Below are 19,242 nucleotides of genomic sequence, written 5' to 3'. Positions count from 1 at the left end.
ACAAGGATTGCTGGTGTAAGAAGTGTATTAATTTTCACTGGTGCAACCAGTGATTCATTTTCTGAGCTTGAGGTTAAGCATTATTGGGGCCAAGCATCAGAAGCTTTCACTCTATGTCGAATCATATTACACCTGGCCTGGAAATGCTGATGCTGACATTGATACTAAAAGTAGAAAAGTGTTGGTTTTCCTCACTGACTGTCCCTCATTTTCAGTACAAATTCCCTCCATTTCGTAAGTACTGGTAGTATAACCAGTGGTGTGTGGCTTTACCTGATACGTGATCTGATGCTGAATTCCGGAGAAGAGGATTACAGGGTGCCTCCTGTTGCTTTGCTTACTTTTCAAGCTTCAAAACATAATGAAATCCCTGGTAGATTTGGAATGGTAATAGAAGCAAATTCCTGTCAGTGTCCTGATATGTACAGATTGCTACCAAGACTTGGGTTTGCTCCTCAGGGAGTCTGTAGCTGTCTTGATCCATTTTAATGTTGTTGTATGTAATGCTTTTTGCTCTTGCTGCCCAAATCCATATATACTCCACTATGTTCAGTTTCCCAGGCTGTTTCCTGCACCGTGACAACTTTGGAAATGTCACATACAGCTGAACGTACACGACAGGGGCAGTGTATTTCTGGTGACATAACAACAGTGGAAAAAAACAAAGCAAGGACAGGTTTTATTGTAGGAATTCTTCATTAAAATACATGAAAGGCATTGAATAAACCAGTCTTAGGGCTGGATTTTGCCAGGCCCGAGGAGGCGGGAATGGAGGTGTGTGGGGTGTTAAAATTGCAAAAAGTGGCGGGCGGGCACAACCCCGCCTCCATCCCGCCTCCAAGCAATTTTCCCAAATGCGTGGTTTCTGATCCCGTCTCCGTCCCGCCTCCAAGAGGCGAGATAGGCCCTTAAGGCCCTTAACAGCCACTAAATTGTCTCTATAATCCCATTTTGAGAGGCCTTTCTGATTTTAACATGTTTCCCACGTGATTCACGTCTCCTCTGAAACATGACAGTGAAACCTGGCGGGAGCACAATTGGATTGCTGACTATCAGCTGCAGCTCCACCATTAAAAAGGAGATTTGATCAGCCATCATTTGCAGGTGGCAGGACTTTGTTGTCTCAGGTCTGGGGGAACTTTTAGCAGGCATAACCATAGCTGTGGAAGTTTGGAGCCTGACGCCCATCTCCAGTGTGACCTCCTGGGAAAACCCTCTCGCCACCTTGACTGAGTGCTTCCTCAACTGAGGCATATACCAGAAGGATGGGAGCCATTTATTTCCTTTCCTCCTGGACATCAGATGAGGACGAAGACCAGCCACAGCAGCAGCAGAACCCTGAACAACAGCAGCACCAACAGCAGTGGCAACAACAGGGGCACCAAGCTGCTGCTCACCCACCTGAAGCTGCACAGGCCAGAAGGCGCCAGCCCATGGAAGCCCGTCGGTGCAGGAGATATCCCCCAAACAGGGTCTACAGACAGAGGATCAGCTACCTCAACATGACTGAGCAGCAGTGCCAAAGGTGGCTCCGACTTTCGCGAGAGGTAGTGGGTGACATCTGCGCAATGGTGCAGCAAGACCTGGAGCCCAGAGGAGCAGGTGGACACCCCTTACCAGTGGCCGTCAAAGTCACCACCGCACTAAACTTTTTTGCTTCAGGCTCATTCCAGGGATCAGCAGCAGACATCAGCGGCGTCTCCCAGGTGGCCGCACACATTTGCATCACGCAGGTAACCGAAGCCCTCTTTGCCATCGCGCACAATCACATCCATTTCTCCAAGGATCAAGCAAGTGTCACGGCGCGTGCGGTTGGATTAGTTAATCTGGCAGGCTTTACAAGGGTGCAGGGCATTGTTGACTGCACACATGTGGTCCTTAAGACACCCCATCGTAATCCAGGTATTTTTGTCAACCGCAAGGGCTTCCAATCCCTCAACGTGCAGCTGGTGTGTGACCACAAGAAGGAAATTTTACATTTTTGTGCCAAGTACCCTAGCAGTTGCCATGACTCCTTCATACTGTGCCAGTCTAATGTGCCTCCGCTCTTCAGTCCACCAGACCAACTTAACGGATGGCTACTTGGAGACAAGGGCTATCCCCTGAAGACGTGGCTAATGACGCCGTTGAGGAGCCCATTCAACGAAGCTGAGGAGAGCTACAACTCCAGCCACATGTCCACCAGAGCCATTATTGAGCAAACCCTCGGTTTGCTGAAGATGCGCTTCAGATGCCTGGGTAGATCAGGTGGAGCCCTGCAGTACTCAGCAGCCAGGGTCTCCAGAATCGTCGTGGTTTGCTGTGCACTTCACAACATGGCACAGCGTCGTGGCTTGCAGATTCTGAGGACCAAGTGGCTCCTCACATATCCTCCTCAGATGAGGAGGAGGAGGAGGAGGAGGAGAGCGAAAATGAATATCTTGCAGAGGCCCATCAACCAGCGGCAGCAGTATGCGAGAACATTGCTGCTCGGGTTGCAAGGAACGCACTCATCCTGGCCAGAGTTGCTTAGCCTAGCCAATCAAGCACTTTTCATGCACTTCCTTGCAGCTTCTTACCAGAGCTTCGACAATGGCCAAGAACCAGCGGATTCCTAGCACTCTGACCACCATACTGACAATTGCAAGTAATCCTAAGCCCTCAATGTGGAAGTCCCATTTGCGAAATGACACACGCCACAACTGCAACAGTTGCCATCAGAATTTTTATTTAAAATAACCAACTGATGGCATTTTAAAAATAAACACAACATTTCACCCAAGTGACTACTCTTGTGACTATTTGTGCAGTATCTTTCTCTTATGCGTGCTCCTACGTGGTGCTTCCCCTGTGGCTTCAGCAAATGTGGAGGCCCCTTGCTCACTTTCTTGCTGCTCTTGTCTCGACACCTTTGGCGGGTGTCCTCTGAGTTTGCGAACCTGTGAGGGCTCGGCAACAGTCGGCTGTGCAGGGGATGAGACGCCGATCTTAGTTGGGTGGGGACCCTGGTGGGGCTCTGACTGAGGACTTGGCAGTGGCATGGAAGTGTGAGCGCTTGGAGAGGAGCCCCCACTTCCTTGTTCTCTGCCACCAACATCCCTCTCATGGGTCAGGTCCACCTCAGCACTTGCAAGTGGCTTGAGAGCACCTTGCTGCACATCAGGGGGGCCATGGGGGCCCATATCTGCACTGGCAGTCCTACTCAGAAGGATTTCCATGAAGGTCTGGTTTCTCTGTTCAATAGCTGACCATCGCTCCTCCAGAGATGTCAGTCTATTCTGAACACTCACCATGTTTTCTACATTCTGGCGACTTAGCTCCTCCATGGCCATAGCCATCCTCTCGTCTACTGTAGCCATCCTTTCCACGGAGGTTGCCATCCTTTCCGTGGTGTTGCGTTCATGCGCCAATGACTCCACAAAGGCTCTGCTCATGTTCGCAATGGACTCCTCCATTCGCTCCACACTCACAGCGACCCTGGAGACAAAACCTGCCAGAGACTCCTGCACCTGTTACTGGAGTTCCAGCACCACTGTTCTTCTGGATGGACCCAGAGGCAGAGGGTCAACATGCAGCTGAGTCGAGCTGGGAGAGTCCTCCGACTAGGACTCTCCACTGCTGTCTGTGTCTCCACAATCTGCTGGTGCTCACTTGTGAGCTGTGATACATCAGGTGACAACACTACTCTATCTCGCGATGGTCCCACCGAGGTGTGAGTGTCTACGCTGGTGCTGGGTTGGCTGAATTCTGCTGACGCTGCAACCTCAGAGGTTGCAGCTTCCTCTGAGGAGTCTGGATGCTCAGGCTCTTCCTCCTGGCTAGTGGGGACGGGTGCTTGCGATGGTCCTGTGGGGGAGTAAAGGAAAGAGTCAGAGACGTGAGGCCAAGGTTAAATGCATATTGCATATTGCAGATGATCATAAGTCCATCTGTTAAAGCTTCAGAATCATTATCAGCATCTCATGCAATGTTAATGAGAGATGAAAAACCATTCTGTCACCAGCTTTCTCTGATGCACCCGTCTGTCCGTCCCCCACTTGCGCATCGTCCTCGAGTCCCACGATCTCCAGGACCGCCTCCTCCCAAGGGGTGAGGTGGGCTACTGAGGGTGGCCCTCCTCCTGTCCTTGCTCTTGCCCTCTTATTGTGAGCTATCTTTTCCTGCAATGAGGGAGACAAGTGGAGTTTGAATGAGAATGAAGGAGCGAGTGTAGAGAATCCATAGCATAGATGCTTAGAAGGAAACAAAGATGGAGTGAGTTGGCAAGACCAAGGGTCCTACCTGTGTTTTGTAAGTTGTTTCATAGCATCACAGTGATAGGGAGTGTGAGGACTGCATAGTCGAATAGTTAGGTGAATGTGACCATAGAGAGAGAGGGAATGGGTAAGGGTGCAGGGATGTCAGTGTCAAGTGGGATGTGGAGGAAGAGGTTGCTAAAGCTGAGTGCTGGTGAGGAGAGGCAATGGGGATCAGATTGAGGGTGATGGGAAAGTCATACTCACTTTTCCAGTGCGCAGAAGGTCATGAAACCTCTTCCTGCACTGAAGCCAGGTTCTGCGGATCAACGACAAAGAGTTGACCTCCTGGGCCACCTGGATCCACACATCCTTCGTCTGCTGGGGAGGCTTCTTCCTCCCTGAAGAAGGGAAGAGCACCGCCTTATTAATTCTTGCTCCCTCCACCAAAGCTTGCAGGGCAACGTCATCAAATCTGGGAGCAGACTTAGGTCTCCTTCTGCTCATATTGCCTCCAGGTCCCTCTCACAGCAAAGGCCAAAAGGTTGGCAGTCTGCATAAGAAGCAAGGCTTCTTGCAGACCTTAAATGCAGCAGCAATGATGACGTCATCGGAGGCGAGTTTCAGACTTAAAAAACTTATTGGGCCATGGGTTCCCACACGCTTGAACTCAATTGCCCAATTAGGTGAAAATTGCATCATTCTCCCACATCGATTTGGAATCGGGTGGATAACACGAAAAGCGGATGACATGACCCCAGCCAGCCCCAATGACAAAATCGAGCCCTTAAAGTGTAAAATGAATGAAAAATAATAGGTGAGTAGTACTAATTGTTATGTCCGTGTATAATCAGACACAGACTGCGGAGAACAGTACAAACGGTGTTTACTCAACGTGGCTCAGACTGCAACTGAACTGTACAGATTACTACTCAACGTTATATACAGGTGTGGTCATTGCCGGTACTACAGTATACATGAGCTGTAAAAAGTAGTTCTCCCCCTTAAAGGTACATACATTACAATTCCTCCCCTTTTAGATTAACAGTACCATAACACTCATTTAACAATTAAATATCAAACTAATTACAATTAACAATTTTAACATGCAACATTAGCTGAAAATAGTCTATTTATAAATTCCGTCTTTGAGGAGGCTTCCTGATCCTTTCTGGATAGTGCCTTTCCCGAGTGTCTTGCTCTTGGTGCGGAGGCGATTCTGGCCCCCTGTCGTCGGTTCATCAGCTTCCGATGCTACTGTTTCTGGGGTAGATGCGACCTGTACGTCGGGTTCATCACCAGGTACGTATGGGCGAGGCATGGGGTTGACTTGTTCCTGTGACTCTAGGATCTGGTCAGCATGGCGTCTCATGATGCTCTCCCCAACGTCCACTGTGTACATCAGTGGGCCCTGCCGTGTGCATATCGTTCCTGGCTGCCATTTTTCTGTTCGGTAGTCGCGGGCCAAGACTGGTTGCCCTACATTGAAGCTCCTTGTTGGCTTCTCATGGATGTGCTGGAATTGCTTACTCTCAACATCTCTTCGTACATTTGGTCTGAGCAAATCCAGGCGAGATCTTAACCTTCGGTTAAAGAACATCATGGCTGGGGCCTGGTTGGTGACTGCATGTGTTGCATTCCAGTAGGCGAACAGGAAATTGTCCACCTTGTGCTGCAGCGGAATGTTGTCATTGTACATAGCCTTTATTGCCTTCTTAAAGGTTTGTACGAACCTCTCAGCCAATCCATTTGTGGCTGGATGATACGGGGCGGATGTGTAATGCCTTACCCCATTCTTTTTCAAGAACCTCCGGAACTCTTTGGACACAAACTGTGGTCCGTTGTCGGAGCAAATCTGTTCTGGCAAGCCATTCCTGGCAAAAATGGCCCGTAGGACTGCAATAGTTTTCTCCGTGGTGGTGGAGGACATTTTGATGACCTCAGGCCATTTCGAGTGCGCATCCACGGCTATTAAAAACATTGAGTCCATGAATGGACCAGCAAAATCAATATGCACCCGTTGCCATGGAGATGAGGGCCACTCCCATGGGTGTAGAGGGGCCTGTGGTGGTGCATTTTGGACTTTCTGGCATCCTGAGCAGTTCTTGGTCAGGTCCTCGATTTGTTTATTGATTCCCGGCCACCACACATAAGCCCTGGCTAGGCTTTTCATTTTTACCCCTCCCAGATGACCCTCATGAAGCTCATTGAGCACTCTATCCCTTAACTTGGGTGGAATTACCACTCGGGATCCACACATCAAGGTCCCCCGGCACACTGACGGCTGTTCTCTCCTTGTCGAGAATGCTGGCAACAGTGAGTCGCCATGTGCTGGCCATCCCTTCACCGTCAAATCATATACCCGAGACAGTGTCGGGTCATTTCGGGTTTCCTTTTCGATACAAGCGTTAGTTACCGGTAGGCATTCAACTATAGTCGAATGGAATATTTCGACAGGATCCACTGCTGGTGCTTCCTCCGCAGTAGGCAGTGGCAGGCGTGATAGCCCATCAGCATTTCCATGCTGTTTCGTGCCCTTATATTCAATCTCATAGTGGTGCGCCCCTAGAAAAAGTGACCATCTTTGTAGTCGTTGCGCAGTCATCACCGGAACGCCTTTCTTTCGATTAAAAATGGAGGCAAGAGGCTGGTGATCAGACAGCAAGGTGAATTTCTGCCCGTGCAGATAGTGATTGAACTTTTTCACTCCCCACACTAGGCTGAGGGCCTCCCTGTCAATCTGGGCGTAGTTACGCTCGGCTGAGGTTAGTGATCGCGACGCAAAGACTATTGGCCTCTCTGAACCATCTGAGAATTTGTGCGACAGCACCGCTCCAATGCCATAGGGTGACGCATCACATGCCAACCGAATTGGTAATGCTGGGTTGTAATGGGCCAATACCTCTTTCGATGTGATTAGTGTTTTGCTCTTCTGGAAAGCTCGTCTACATTCATCACTCCACTTCCATGGCACCCCAGTTTGCAGTTGTGACACATTTTCCGGTGCTGGAGCCTTGACTACAGCCTCAATCTTCTCTGGGGACTTATGTAACCCCTCTTTATCGATAACGTGGCCACAATACAAGATCTGTTTTCTAAAAAACTCGCATTTGGGGCGGTTAGCTCAGAGCCCATATTCCTGCAATCTAGTGAGCACCTGCTCCAGGTTGGCAAGGTGATCACTGTCATTTTCGCCCGTGACCAGGATGTCGTCCAAATAACACTGGGTCCCTGGGATCCCTTGCAGGACTTGTTCCATTGCCCTCTGCCAAATAGCCGGAGCTGATGCTACCCCGAATACCAGCCGGTTGTATTGGTAGAGACCTTTATGGGTGTTGATTGTGAGGTATTTTTTTGATGCTTCTTCTACCTCCATTTGCAGATACGCCTGGGCCAGATCAATCTTAGTGAAGCGTTTCCCTCCAGATAGCGAGGTGAAAATATCTTCAATCCGCGGAAGTGGATATTGTACGGTATGAAGGACCGGGTTCACTGTTACCTTAAAGTCCCCACAGATGCGAACCTTCCTTGGTTCCCCAGGCGTGCTGCTCAACGACTTTTTCATCACAGGGACGATGGGTGTAGCCCACTCGTTCCAGTCTACCTTGGACAGTACACCTGAACGTTCCAGACTCTCCAGCTCTGCTTCGACGGCTGGGCGGATCGCATAAGGTACCGGTCTGGCCTTAAAAAATGTTGGGCTTGAGTTTTCTTCAATTTTAATCGTCGCTGTCATGCCTTTTAGTGTTCCGAGTCCTTGCTGGAACACTTCTTTCACGTCAGTTAGGATCTTTGACAGTCGCCCAGGTGTGACGTCGTCATCCTTTTTGTCAGCCACAGTCAGTGCCTGTATGGAATGCCAATCCAGTTGTATTTTCCGGATCCATTCACGTCCCAGTAATGGTGGTCCTCCATCTTGCAATACATACAGGTCTAGTTTTGGTGTTTCCTTACCATTATATATAACGGTCACCCTTATTTTTCCTTTGGGGTAGACTTTTTGCCCCGTGTACGTCTTCAAAATAATTTTTCTGTCTCACAAGGGTATGTGTGAGAATAGCCGCTCGTAGTCCCGTCGGTTTATGACTGTTAGGGCTGATCCTGTGTCCAATTCCATCTTTACCTGGACTCCTGCTATCTTGAGAGTGACCCAAATGGTTCGGTGATCCTCTGTTGTGATCACATTATGTAGTTTCAGACAACTCAGTTCCCTGCTTTCGGAGTCGTTATCACTCTTTTGTTCATCTGAACTATTCTCCGTTATCTTATGTACCTTCTTGTACTTTCCTTTGGTCGGTTTCTTATTGCTGGTTTTCTTTCCTGACCTGCAGACTCGTGCTATGTGTCCTACTTTTCCACACTGTCTGCACACTTTGTCTTTGAACCAGCAATCATTCTGGTCGTGTGTTGTTCTGCCACAGCGATAGCACTTCTCTGTTCCATATGATATTTCGTTTGTGCCATGTTCTTGTGGTCTCTGTTGTATCTCTGCAGCACCCCGTGCTACTGCTTCATATGATACCGCAATGCTGAAAGCCTTTTCCAGCGTAAGGTCCTTTTCAGATAAAAGCCGTTTCTGGGTTCCTTCACTTTGAAGCCCACACACAAACTTGTCCCTTAAAGTATCTGCTAGTCCCGTTCCAAACTGGCAGTGTTTCGATAGCTTGCGCAGTTCCGTTAAATACTCAGCATTACTTTCATCTTTATGCTGGTTCCTTTTGTGAAACTTAAATCTTTCTGCTATCAGCAGCGGTGTGGGGTTTAAGTGGTCCTGTAGGATTGACACTATGTTTTCAAAATCCTTTTCTACTGGCTTCTCTGGGGTTACTAGGTTTCATAGTAAGCCATACGTTTTTGCACCCATTGAATTCAACAATACCAGTGCTTTCTTGTCATCTGGCACTTCATTCACCTTGCAGTATACTTCTATGCGTTCGACATATGTCGTCCAATCTTCGACTTCATTGTCGAACGCTGTGATACTGCCACTCTTTGGCATTTTTGGGTGTGGTTAAACTGGCTTAAAATGGCGTCTCCCGCGCTTTCCTTTCTTCCCCGCTGCGGCTTAAATGGTGTCTCCCGCGCTGCTGCCAATGCCGCTCTCAGCGGTCCTCGTGGCAAATGGCGCCGCCTTGTGGGTTTCGCGCGCTGCTCCTGCGCTGCTGCCAACGCCGCTCTCTGCGGTCCTCGTGGCAATGGCAGCGCCTCGCGTTTTCCTGCGCGCCTCTCTCCCCCGTTGACGCTGCTCGGCCCTTGAACACCGGCTGCGCTCTGCTCTCTCTCGTCTCTCTGCCCCGTTGACACCGCTCGGTCCTGAACACCGGCTGCGCCCTGTGCGCTCTGCCCTCTCTCTCTCCCCCATCGATGCTGCTCGGCCTTTTTCTGTGCCGCTCGGTCGGGCTCTAGCCCGCCGCTGTCCGGGAAGGCTCTGCGCAGTACCTGTTGCCAGCCCGTTTCGCTGGACCACCGTGACTGGAAAGCCAAGCCTGGCTCTCGACAGCCTCCCCTGCGATGCTCAAATCTCCGCTGGATGACTGGGCGGTTGCCTGTGGTCGACGCCCGTGCTTCTGGACTCGACCTTCTTCCACTGTTCTCCAGGAGCGAATCCCTGGGAGGTGATGCAGAGTTGCAGATAGGTTCGAATCTGCCTTGTCGCCACTGTTATGTCCGTGTATAATCAGACACAGACTGCGGAGAACGGTACAAACGGTGTTTACTCAACGTGGCTCAGACTGCAACTGAACTGTACAGATTACTACTCAACGTTATATACAGGTGTGGTCACTGCCGGTACTACAGTATACATGAGCTGTAAAAAGTAGTTCTCCCCCTTAAAGGTACATACATTACACTAATCACCTTACAAACACATATTTTCGGATTCAGAGGACAGTCAATGACTCAAGCTTTGCTTTCGTAGTTTATGATAACATCAGAATCTCAATGAATTTTACAGTGTAATTGCTCCCACCCATTAATTCTTTTTACAATATCTTTACTACTGCTGTTGCAAATACTTTTTATTTACAAGAACACTGAAGAATTAAATACGTGACATTATCACTGTATGATTTCAGAAATGTAAGGGGTGCTGTTTTTCTGAAACAATGCACGGCTTAACTCATTTTGAGAAGGAAAAGAGGCAAAGATTGATTAATTATTTTCATATAATGTTACATCCAAGTACAGAGTTGTGATGTGAGTTTTGTTGCTGCTTCATATGAAAAAAATGAAAAATGGTTTGTTAAACAGTTGATCGTGAAGGGAATCTGCAGTGGATTAGTAGGAAGTAAAACTGTTTAATGGAGGGTGAGACATGTGATCTTCAATTATGACATCAAAGACCTAGGAGTCTTTAGTAGACTCCATGCTCAACAGACCCAATCAAAACAGAGCACCAATCAGCAAAGCCAATTGGACGTTGAACTACGTGGCCAAAACTGTAGAATAAAAATCAAAGGAAATCATAATTGAACTATACAGTACTCTGGAGTTTAGAGCTAGGCCGTTCAGTGGTGATGTCAGAAAGCACTTCCTCACACAAAGGCTAGTAGAAATCTGAAGCTCTCTCCCCCAAAAAGCTACTGAGGCTAGGTCAATTGAAAATTTCAAAACTGAGATTGATAGATTTTTATTGGGTAAGGGTATTAAGGGTTACGGAACCAAGGCAGGTGGATGGAGTTAGATACAGATCAGCCATGATCTAATTGATTGGCAGAACAGGCTCAAGGGACGGAATGGCCTACTCCTGTTCCTGTGTTCCTCTGTTCCTATAGTCAAACTGCACCTAAATACTTCATCCAGTTCTGGTTGCTGAGAAACAAGGGAGACATTCAAGCTCTGCAGGCTTAAAGGTCTGAGTTACGAGGAAAGACTGCAAAAATTTGGGCTTTTCAGCCTTGAAAGGCGGCATCTGAGAGCCAATCAAATGAAATGATATAAGACAGTAAATAATACAGAAAATGTAAATCTGGAAAATTAAATTAAATAGTGAGAATAGGACAGAGGTTTAAAGCAGTCAAATGAAAATGTAGGACTGATAGCAGGAAATTCTTCTTCACAATAGGAATAAGCAGTGAGCTTCTGATAGGACAGTGGAGCTGAAAACCCTGGAATCATTTAATAACCATAACGCGAGAGCTTTAGGGTCCTTCTGGGTGGAGGAACAAAATAGGCTGAATGGCCTCCCTCCTCCATAATTATATTGTGATCTTGTGATCATAGCACAGTGACAACCAAACCAAGGAGCCTGTTGATAGCCCCTGCCCTTTCCAGTCAGTTTCTATCCCTTCAACTTCTCGCTCAGTTTCCCCTTCAATACCGACCCCATAAAATTACTAACATGCATGCAACAAGAATTATCTGGAATAAAAATCCTCGGAAGTGTACCTCAAGGATTTTACACAATTATGTGTTCAGCCAATATTCATAAAATGGTTGAGCTTCATACTCACAGTTTGATATCCTTGGAATTCCTTGATTTCTTAGGCGCAGTATCTGTTACTCTATATTTTTATAGTCAACAGGAGAACATTTCTTTTAACCCCAAATCAGTGGGAATCTTGTACTTTTTGACTTTAATATACTCAGGGTTTACAAGGGTTGTCTTGTTTCCAAACACATGATGGAAATCATATCAACTCATCGTCATGACACATGTACATGATGTCACCATGACTAAAAATGATATAAGGTTTTCTGTCTTCTTCCTCCCCAAAGAAATGAAGTATTTGACAAACTCTTTTTCATAACATCAGTGCCTCTATAAGGTTATGTTAAATTACAGTATAGGCTTGGCTCAGGCTGCAGTTAAACTCAACTATAGAAGTCTGTAGGCAGCACTGAACCCATTTTTCACAGTTCAATATTAAATACAAAAGACTAAAGTAAAAGGACCATTTTAAGTATCTCTAGCAGTAGCTGTAAATCATCGAAGATTACTACCATTACTCAATATCTTAATACCCTGCTAAATAGAACAGTTAATGTTGCAATGTCAAATGTCTTTGTATAGTTAAAATTACATCAGAGCTACTTAAAATGAAGCAATTCTATGGTAAGAACACATCATTTATTTGTGCTTTCAGAAAACCACTTAACCTGCAGATATATTTGATTGGAGATTAATAGACCATCAACTGTAGCTACATTCTAAAGACGTGCATGAGCAATGGTGGAGACGCAAAACTATATTTGGCTCTCAGTGACTGTGTATCCCTAGACTTATATCTCTGTGTGGGTGGCATATAGAATAAGACAGAAAGTGAGGTATAATTGCACTAACGACTAAGTCCTTCAAGCTGTGCCGTCGATTACTTTGCAATGCTCCTTCCAGACACATTCTTTACAATTGCATTTTTCTGGATTTTGTTACTTTCAAAGCTGTAAGATTTCTTTATGCTTCTTTTCTCAGAAATCCACCTCCAAAACTGCATCAGCCGGAGCTGTGGACAGAAACGTTTAATGATTTTATTGCCATGTGAGTGCTATCATTGTTAGCTCTACGCAGTTCTGATAGATGTAAAGGGTGGCACTATCAGAAAGGTGCTGTTACAATCCATACAAGACACTGTACAACATGAACAAACTGTAACGTGAGAGGGTGTAATACCCTCATTTCAGTCTTCTTTTAGGCCATGCTACCTCAGGAATCACATTCACTACTTCTGCAGCCTTAACAAGTCTGTTTTATACAGATTTATATACGAGTACTGAGCACTGAGGTTCAGGCTTCTATCCTCATGGTTTATGGCATCAGCTGCACTCCTTGACATGCTGTGCCTATGTACAGGATATACTCGTTCACTGGAATATGCAGAAAAATTTATCTCAATATCACAGCAGTATTTAATGGTGCAATATCACTTCAGATTGAACTGTGTCACATAATTGTGCGAGCCTGGCATCAGTCTGCTATCTCTGCTTCGAACTTAGTTTTTTTTTAAATGATTGTATATGTTAAAAAGGTAACACAGTAATGTGTTTGAAGGCAGTAATGGTACACACTTCTGAGTATCATTAATCTATATTTGTACAACATTCTCTCACCAAGCACTCCACAGTTCCATCAGCTCCATATCAGAGCATAATGTCTGCAGTAAGCGACCAATGACTGACGATTCTTATGATGAGTAAGACATAATTACAGATGATCTCTGTACAGTTTAACTGCACTGACACAAACAGGTAATAATAAGAGACGTGACTGCTCCAAGCTCTATCAGTCCAAGTGCTATATTCTAGCTTTATTTAAATATAAAATTATGCATTTTTGTTCTTACATTGCAAAGGGTGAAATTAGAGGGTGAATTTTCATCTTTCACATTCCTATCACAGATCTTCAAACATTGAGCTTGCATATTGTGATTTCAGGAATACTGCCCTCATGATTTTCATTCCATTAATTACATAGAATATACAGCACACAAACAGGCCATTCAGCCAACCAGTCCATGTTACCATTTATGCTCCACTCGAGCCTCCTCCCATCTTCCTCAACTAACTCTATCAGCATAATCCTCGATTCCCTTCTCCCTCTTGCTTATCTAGCCTCCCCTTAAATGCATCTATACTATTCACCTCAGCCACTCCCTGCAGCAGTGAGTTCCACATTCTCACCACCCTCTGGATAAAGAAGTTTCTTCTGAATTCCCTATTTGATTTCTTAGTGATTAGCTTATATTGATGGCCTCTAGTTTTTCTCCTCCCCACGAATGGAAACACTCTCTCTGTGTCCACCCCATCAGAACCTTTCAGAATGTTAAAGACCTCTATTAGGTCACCCCTCAGCCTTCTCTTTCCCATGAGAAAAGAGACCCAGCCTGTTCATCCTTTCCTGATACATATACCCTCGCATTTCTGGTACTATCCTTGTAAATCTTTTTTGCACCCTCTCCAGTGCCTCTATATCCTTTTTATAATATGGCGATCAGAATTGTACGCAGTGCTCTAAGTGTGGTCTAACCAAGGTTCGATACAAGTTTAACATAGCTTCTCTACTTTTCAATTCTATCCCTCTAGAAATAAAGTTTCATGCTTGGTTTGCTTTTTTTTATGGGCTTATTAACCTGCATCACTACTTTTAGTTTTACATAGGATTACATAGGATGTACTGCACAGAAACAGGCCATTCGGCCCCACCAGTCCATGCTGGCGTTTATGCTCCACACGAGCCTCCTCCCGTCTTTCCTCATCTAAATCTATCAGCATAACCCTCTATTCCCTTCTCCCTCATATGCTTATCTAGCCTCCCCTTAAATGCATCTATACTATTTGCTTCAACACTTCCTGTGGTAGCGAGCTCCACATTCTCACCACTCTCTGGGGAAAGAAGTTTCTTCTGAATTCCCTATTGGATTTCTTGGTCTTCTTCTTATCGTGTCCACGGACAGTCTATACATAGCCCAGCCAGAACTGGACACATTTTTGCGCCTTGTTGTTGAATTCGGCAAGACCTGCAACAGTGCAGGGCTCCTCTAACGATGGGCATTGCAGGAGATGTTGCATAGTCTGTGCCTCAGTTCCACATTCACAAGTTGTCGGGCTAGTTGAATATCCCCATTTGCTTAGTGACACCTTTGAGCAACCTACACCGGTCCTGAGTCTGTTAAGGCACTTCCAGGTTGCCCAGTCTATCAAAACCTTTCATAATTTTAAAGACCTCTACTGTTCAGCCCTCAGCCTTCTCTTTGCAAGCCTGTTCATCCTTTCCGGAGAGGTGTATCCTCGCATTTCTGGTATCATCCTTGTAAATCTTTTTTGCACCCTCTCCAGTGCCTCTATATCCTTTTTATCATATGGCGACCAGAATTGTACACAGCACTCCAAGTGTGGTCCAACCAAGGTTCGATACAAGTTTAGCATAACTTCCCTACTTTTCAATTCCATCCCTTTAGAAATAAACCCTAGTGCTTGTTTTGCTTTTTTTAATGGGCTTATTAACCTGCATCGCTACTTTTAGTGATTTGTGTATTTGTACTCTGAGATCCCTTTGCTCTTCTACCCCATTTCAATTCTTATTTTCCATGTAATATGTGACCTCCTTATTTTTCTTACCAAAATGTAATACCTCACATTTATCTGTGTTGAAACTTATTTGCCAATTATATGCCCATTCTGCAAGTTTAATGTCTTCTCGTAATTTATTGCAGTCCGCCTCAGTATTAACTATTCCCCGCCAATTTGGTGTCATCCGCAAATTTAGAAATTATGTTTTTGATTCCAAAATCTAAATCGTTGATATAAATTGTGATAAACAGTTCTCTTTTTAGATACGCTCAAGTTTCTGGAGTGGGATTTGAACCCATGCCCTTCTGATAGTGCTACCCATTAACCCACAGCTAACACTTAGGCCGCGATTTTGCCGGCGCTCAGAGGGCGGGTTTGGAGGCGGGTCAGAGGTTAAAGTCGTTTTGATTGACAGCGTGTTTCGCACCCGCCATCATCCCGCCGCCACACAACCTTCCCAAGTGTCAGGTCCCCGATTTGCGAATGGACCCAACACCTAGCGGCAGGAAACAGATTAAAGGCAATTAACTGCCTATTAACAGGTACTTGTGAGCAGTTTTCAACGTATTTTTTGATTTTCCAGCTTCTGGGTTGGGTTTTACAACATCCAGACAACACGCCAGGTAAGTGTGGCGTGTTGTGAGTCTGGTGTGATGTTTGTGAAAAGATGACAGCTGCAGAAGTGGTGTCAAGGATGCCATGTTGCAGATGGTGAGTTTCAGAGCAAAGAAAATGTTGGTTATTGCAATTTTAATTAATCTACTGGAATTTTTTGAGGATGTAACTGGTAAAATAGATAAGGGAGAACCAGTGGATGTGGTATATTTGGACTTTCAAAAGGCTTTCGATAAGGTCCCGCATAAGGGATTAGTGTGTAAAGTTAAGGCACATGGGATTGGGGGCAAGGTATTGATTTGGATAGAGAACTGGTTACCAGACAGAAAGCAAAGAGTTGGAATAAACGGGTCTTTTTCCGAGTGGCAGGCAGCGACTAGTGGGGTACCGCAGGGATCGGTCCTTGGACCCCAGCTATTCACAATATATATTAATGATCTAGACGAGGGAACTAGATGTAATATCTCCAAGTTTGCAGACGACACAAAGATGACACAAAGCTGGGTGGACGTGTGTGCTGTGAGGAGGATGCCGAGAAACTCCAGTATGATTTGGACAGGTTGGGTGATTGGGCGGAAGCATGGCAGATGCAATATAACGTGGATAAATGCGAGGTTATCCACTTTGGTGTCAAAAACAGGAAGGCAGATTATTATCTGAATGGCAATAGATTGGGAGAAGGGGAAGTGCAACGAGACCTGGGTGTCCTTGTGCACCAGTCACTGAAGGTAAGCATGCAGGTGCAGCAGGCGGTTAAGAAGGAAAATGGTATGTTGGCCTTCGTAGCGAGAGGGTTTGAGTACAGGAACAAGGATGTCTTGCTGCAGTTGTATGGGGCCTTGGTGAGACCACATCTTGAGTATTGTGTGCAGTTTTGGTCGCCTTATCTGAGGAAGGATGTTCTTTCCATGGAGGGAGTGCAGCGAAGATTCACCAGGCTGATACCTGGGATGGCAAGAATGACGTATGAGGAGAGATTGGGTCGATTGGGCTTATACCCGCTGGAGTTTAGAAGAATGAGAGGGGATCTCACTGAAACTTATAAAATTCTGACAGGACTGGACAGACTAGATGCAGGAAGGATGTTCCCGATGGTCGGGGAGTCCAGAACCAGGGGTCACTGTCTAAGGATAAGGGGTAAGCCATTTAGGACAGAGATGAGGAGGAATTTCTTCACCCAGAGAGTGGTGAACCTGTGGAATTCTCTACCACAGAAGGCAGTAGAGGCCAATTCATTAAATATATTCAAGAAGGAGTTGGATATATTTCTTAAGGCTAAAGGGATCAAGGGATATGGGGAGAAAGCAGCGACAGGGTACTGAATTTGGATGATCAGCCATGATCTCATTGAATGGCGGAGCAGGCTCGAGGGGCCAAATGGCCTACTCCTGCTCCTATCTTCTATGTTTCTATGTTTCTATGTAATGCATATACAGATTTCTTTAGCTTACAAGATTTTAAATCCAACTGTATGTCCAGTGCCGCCTCATTGGGAGAACCTCTCTCACCAGTGACAGGTCACTTCTGTCATCTCACCTGCAGCTGCCATCTATTGCAGCAACATCGGAGCCAATGAAACAATCAGACCTTGGTCCTCCGAATCCTTCCAGAATCATTCCCAACACCAACATTACCAACCTCATCACCAACCTTCGCCACCATCACCTGATGCTGCACTGGACACAGGGCATCAGCCCCTGACAGAATTGCTGGCCGGGAGGCCAGCAATGGCATCACCATGACTAGACTTTCTTCACTTGATGCTGTAAACCCTGGCTGTCACATGATGCGCCAGGTTGACACCATCCCACACCAGCACCATGAAGCATCCCTTTAATGTCCAAGCCATTAAGGGCACGTCTTGAGCACCTGTCAGAGGAGGACAATTGGGAAACGCATCTCCTAGAGGTGCTGACAGCAAGGCTGATAAGCACTCTGATAGGAACACTGATTCATCCAGTTACATCCTTGAATTTTAGACTCTGCTCTGGAAAACCTGGTGGCCCCACTTCCCCCCTTGGAAGATCGGTACCTCAAATTCATCCTTGAGTCCAGGTTGCTGGGTGGTAGCGAGATCAGGGTCAAGGAAATGACTGGTGTGGGAAATCACTCTCTTCAGCCCTGCCTGCTCCAATATAAAGCATCATATTTGGGGTGGAAAGACATTCCATCTTCCCAGACCTCACTGAGAAATGGCAGCCCACGGCAATATTGAGCAGAGACCTGGAATTTCTGGGTCCCGGCAAAAATCATCTCTCCATTAGACCTCCTATGCTCAGCCTTTCCCCAGTGCTGGCAGTGCGGTCAAGGATTTGTGGTTCCATTGTATGATAACTTTTACTTCTGGACATCCAGTTGTGCAGCGAAATTGGGCAGCACTGTCCTGTCGCTGTGGTTGCTGAGTGGGAAAGGAGATGTAGGTGTTAGCCCAGCTGAATAAAGCATCAGTCACTTATCTGATACATCTGCAAATTGGCTGGTACTGTAGATGGCCTTGCACTAAACTGAAAGGAGCCGGAGACAAAATTGAGTTAGTACTTTTTCAGCTGCTAACAAGGCTGTCCCTATGATTGAAATTTCCTGCAAGTCTCTTTGAAGCAGGTGGCAAAGCTCCTTAGTCACTGGCAGGCAGCAGTGCCGGGCTCTGTAGATATGGTGGGTGACATGTTGGTGGGTGCGGGCGCTATGCCTCTAGTGCCATCTGACCTCTCCTGCTCATCCTCTTCCATTAAATCAGGTGACAGGGGAACACTGAAACCAACCCCAACATCAGAGAAGCTGCATGACCTCTAGTGCCCATTTCCCCAGTGAGATTCAGTCACTGCACGTGCATTACATGAACACAGAACTTTAGTGTAACCCGTTACGTACAGATTTACATTGCTAACACCATCACTACACAGATAGGCACAAATGCACTGCCCAATGAGGAGCGCGGCAACCATTTTGCCAAAAGGCAGGAAGCAGCCGAGAGTCATAACTCCAGAAGTGGCTGCTCCTGGCCACACAATGGCTGCCTGTGTCTAGCTTTACACCTACAGCAATTTCATTATCCAATCAAAACTAACCTTTTTGCAGCTAGTTATTTTATCCTGAAATAAAATAAAGCAAAAGAAATCACAAAGCTCAACCAACACAAACCTAGATTCGACTTTGAACGACACCACGTGAGACTGGACTAAGCTGTATTGCTGTCCGCATTGTTGCTGTATTGATTTTATATCTGGGATTTTATGAATAAAATGGATGCAATTCAATAAATAAATAATTAACAAAGAAAATTTTCAAATACAACAATAACGGAAATTGTTCCTTTGTAAGAAAACCTGCCTGATTAGAATGGGCTGGGGAAGGGTTACATTAATTCAGCAATTCATTATGATATATTTAAATATTTGTTATAAAT

General features: G+C 46.0%; 1 protein-coding gene across 4 annotated transcripts in view; it reads left to right on the top strand.

The window, feature by feature from the left end:
• The window catches only part of myo3a (myosin IIIA), a 722,675-nt gene that overhangs the window by 329,502 nt on the left and 373,931 nt on the right, over positions 1–19,242 (top strand). For all 4 annotated transcript variants that reach the window (XM_085987739.1, XM_085987740.1, XM_085987738.1 and 1 more), the window contains one exon: positions 12,628–12,693. In XM_085987739.1, coding sequence (XP_085843865.1) covers positions 12,628–12,693 — 66 coding nt within the window. The remainder of the gene's footprint in view (positions 1–12,627; positions 12,694–19,242) is intronic.

The sequence above is a fragment of the Somniosus microcephalus genome, chromosome 5 (genome assembly GCF_052327205.1).
Source record: "Somniosus microcephalus isolate GS21.2 chromosome 5, FLI_Smic_1.0, whole genome shotgun sequence".
NCBI lineage: Eukaryota > Metazoa > Chordata > Chondrichthyes > Squaliformes > Somniosidae > Somniosus > Somniosus microcephalus.
The sequence above is the reverse complement of the archived record's forward strand: the minus strand, read 5'-3'. Positions and strand labels throughout refer to the sequence as shown.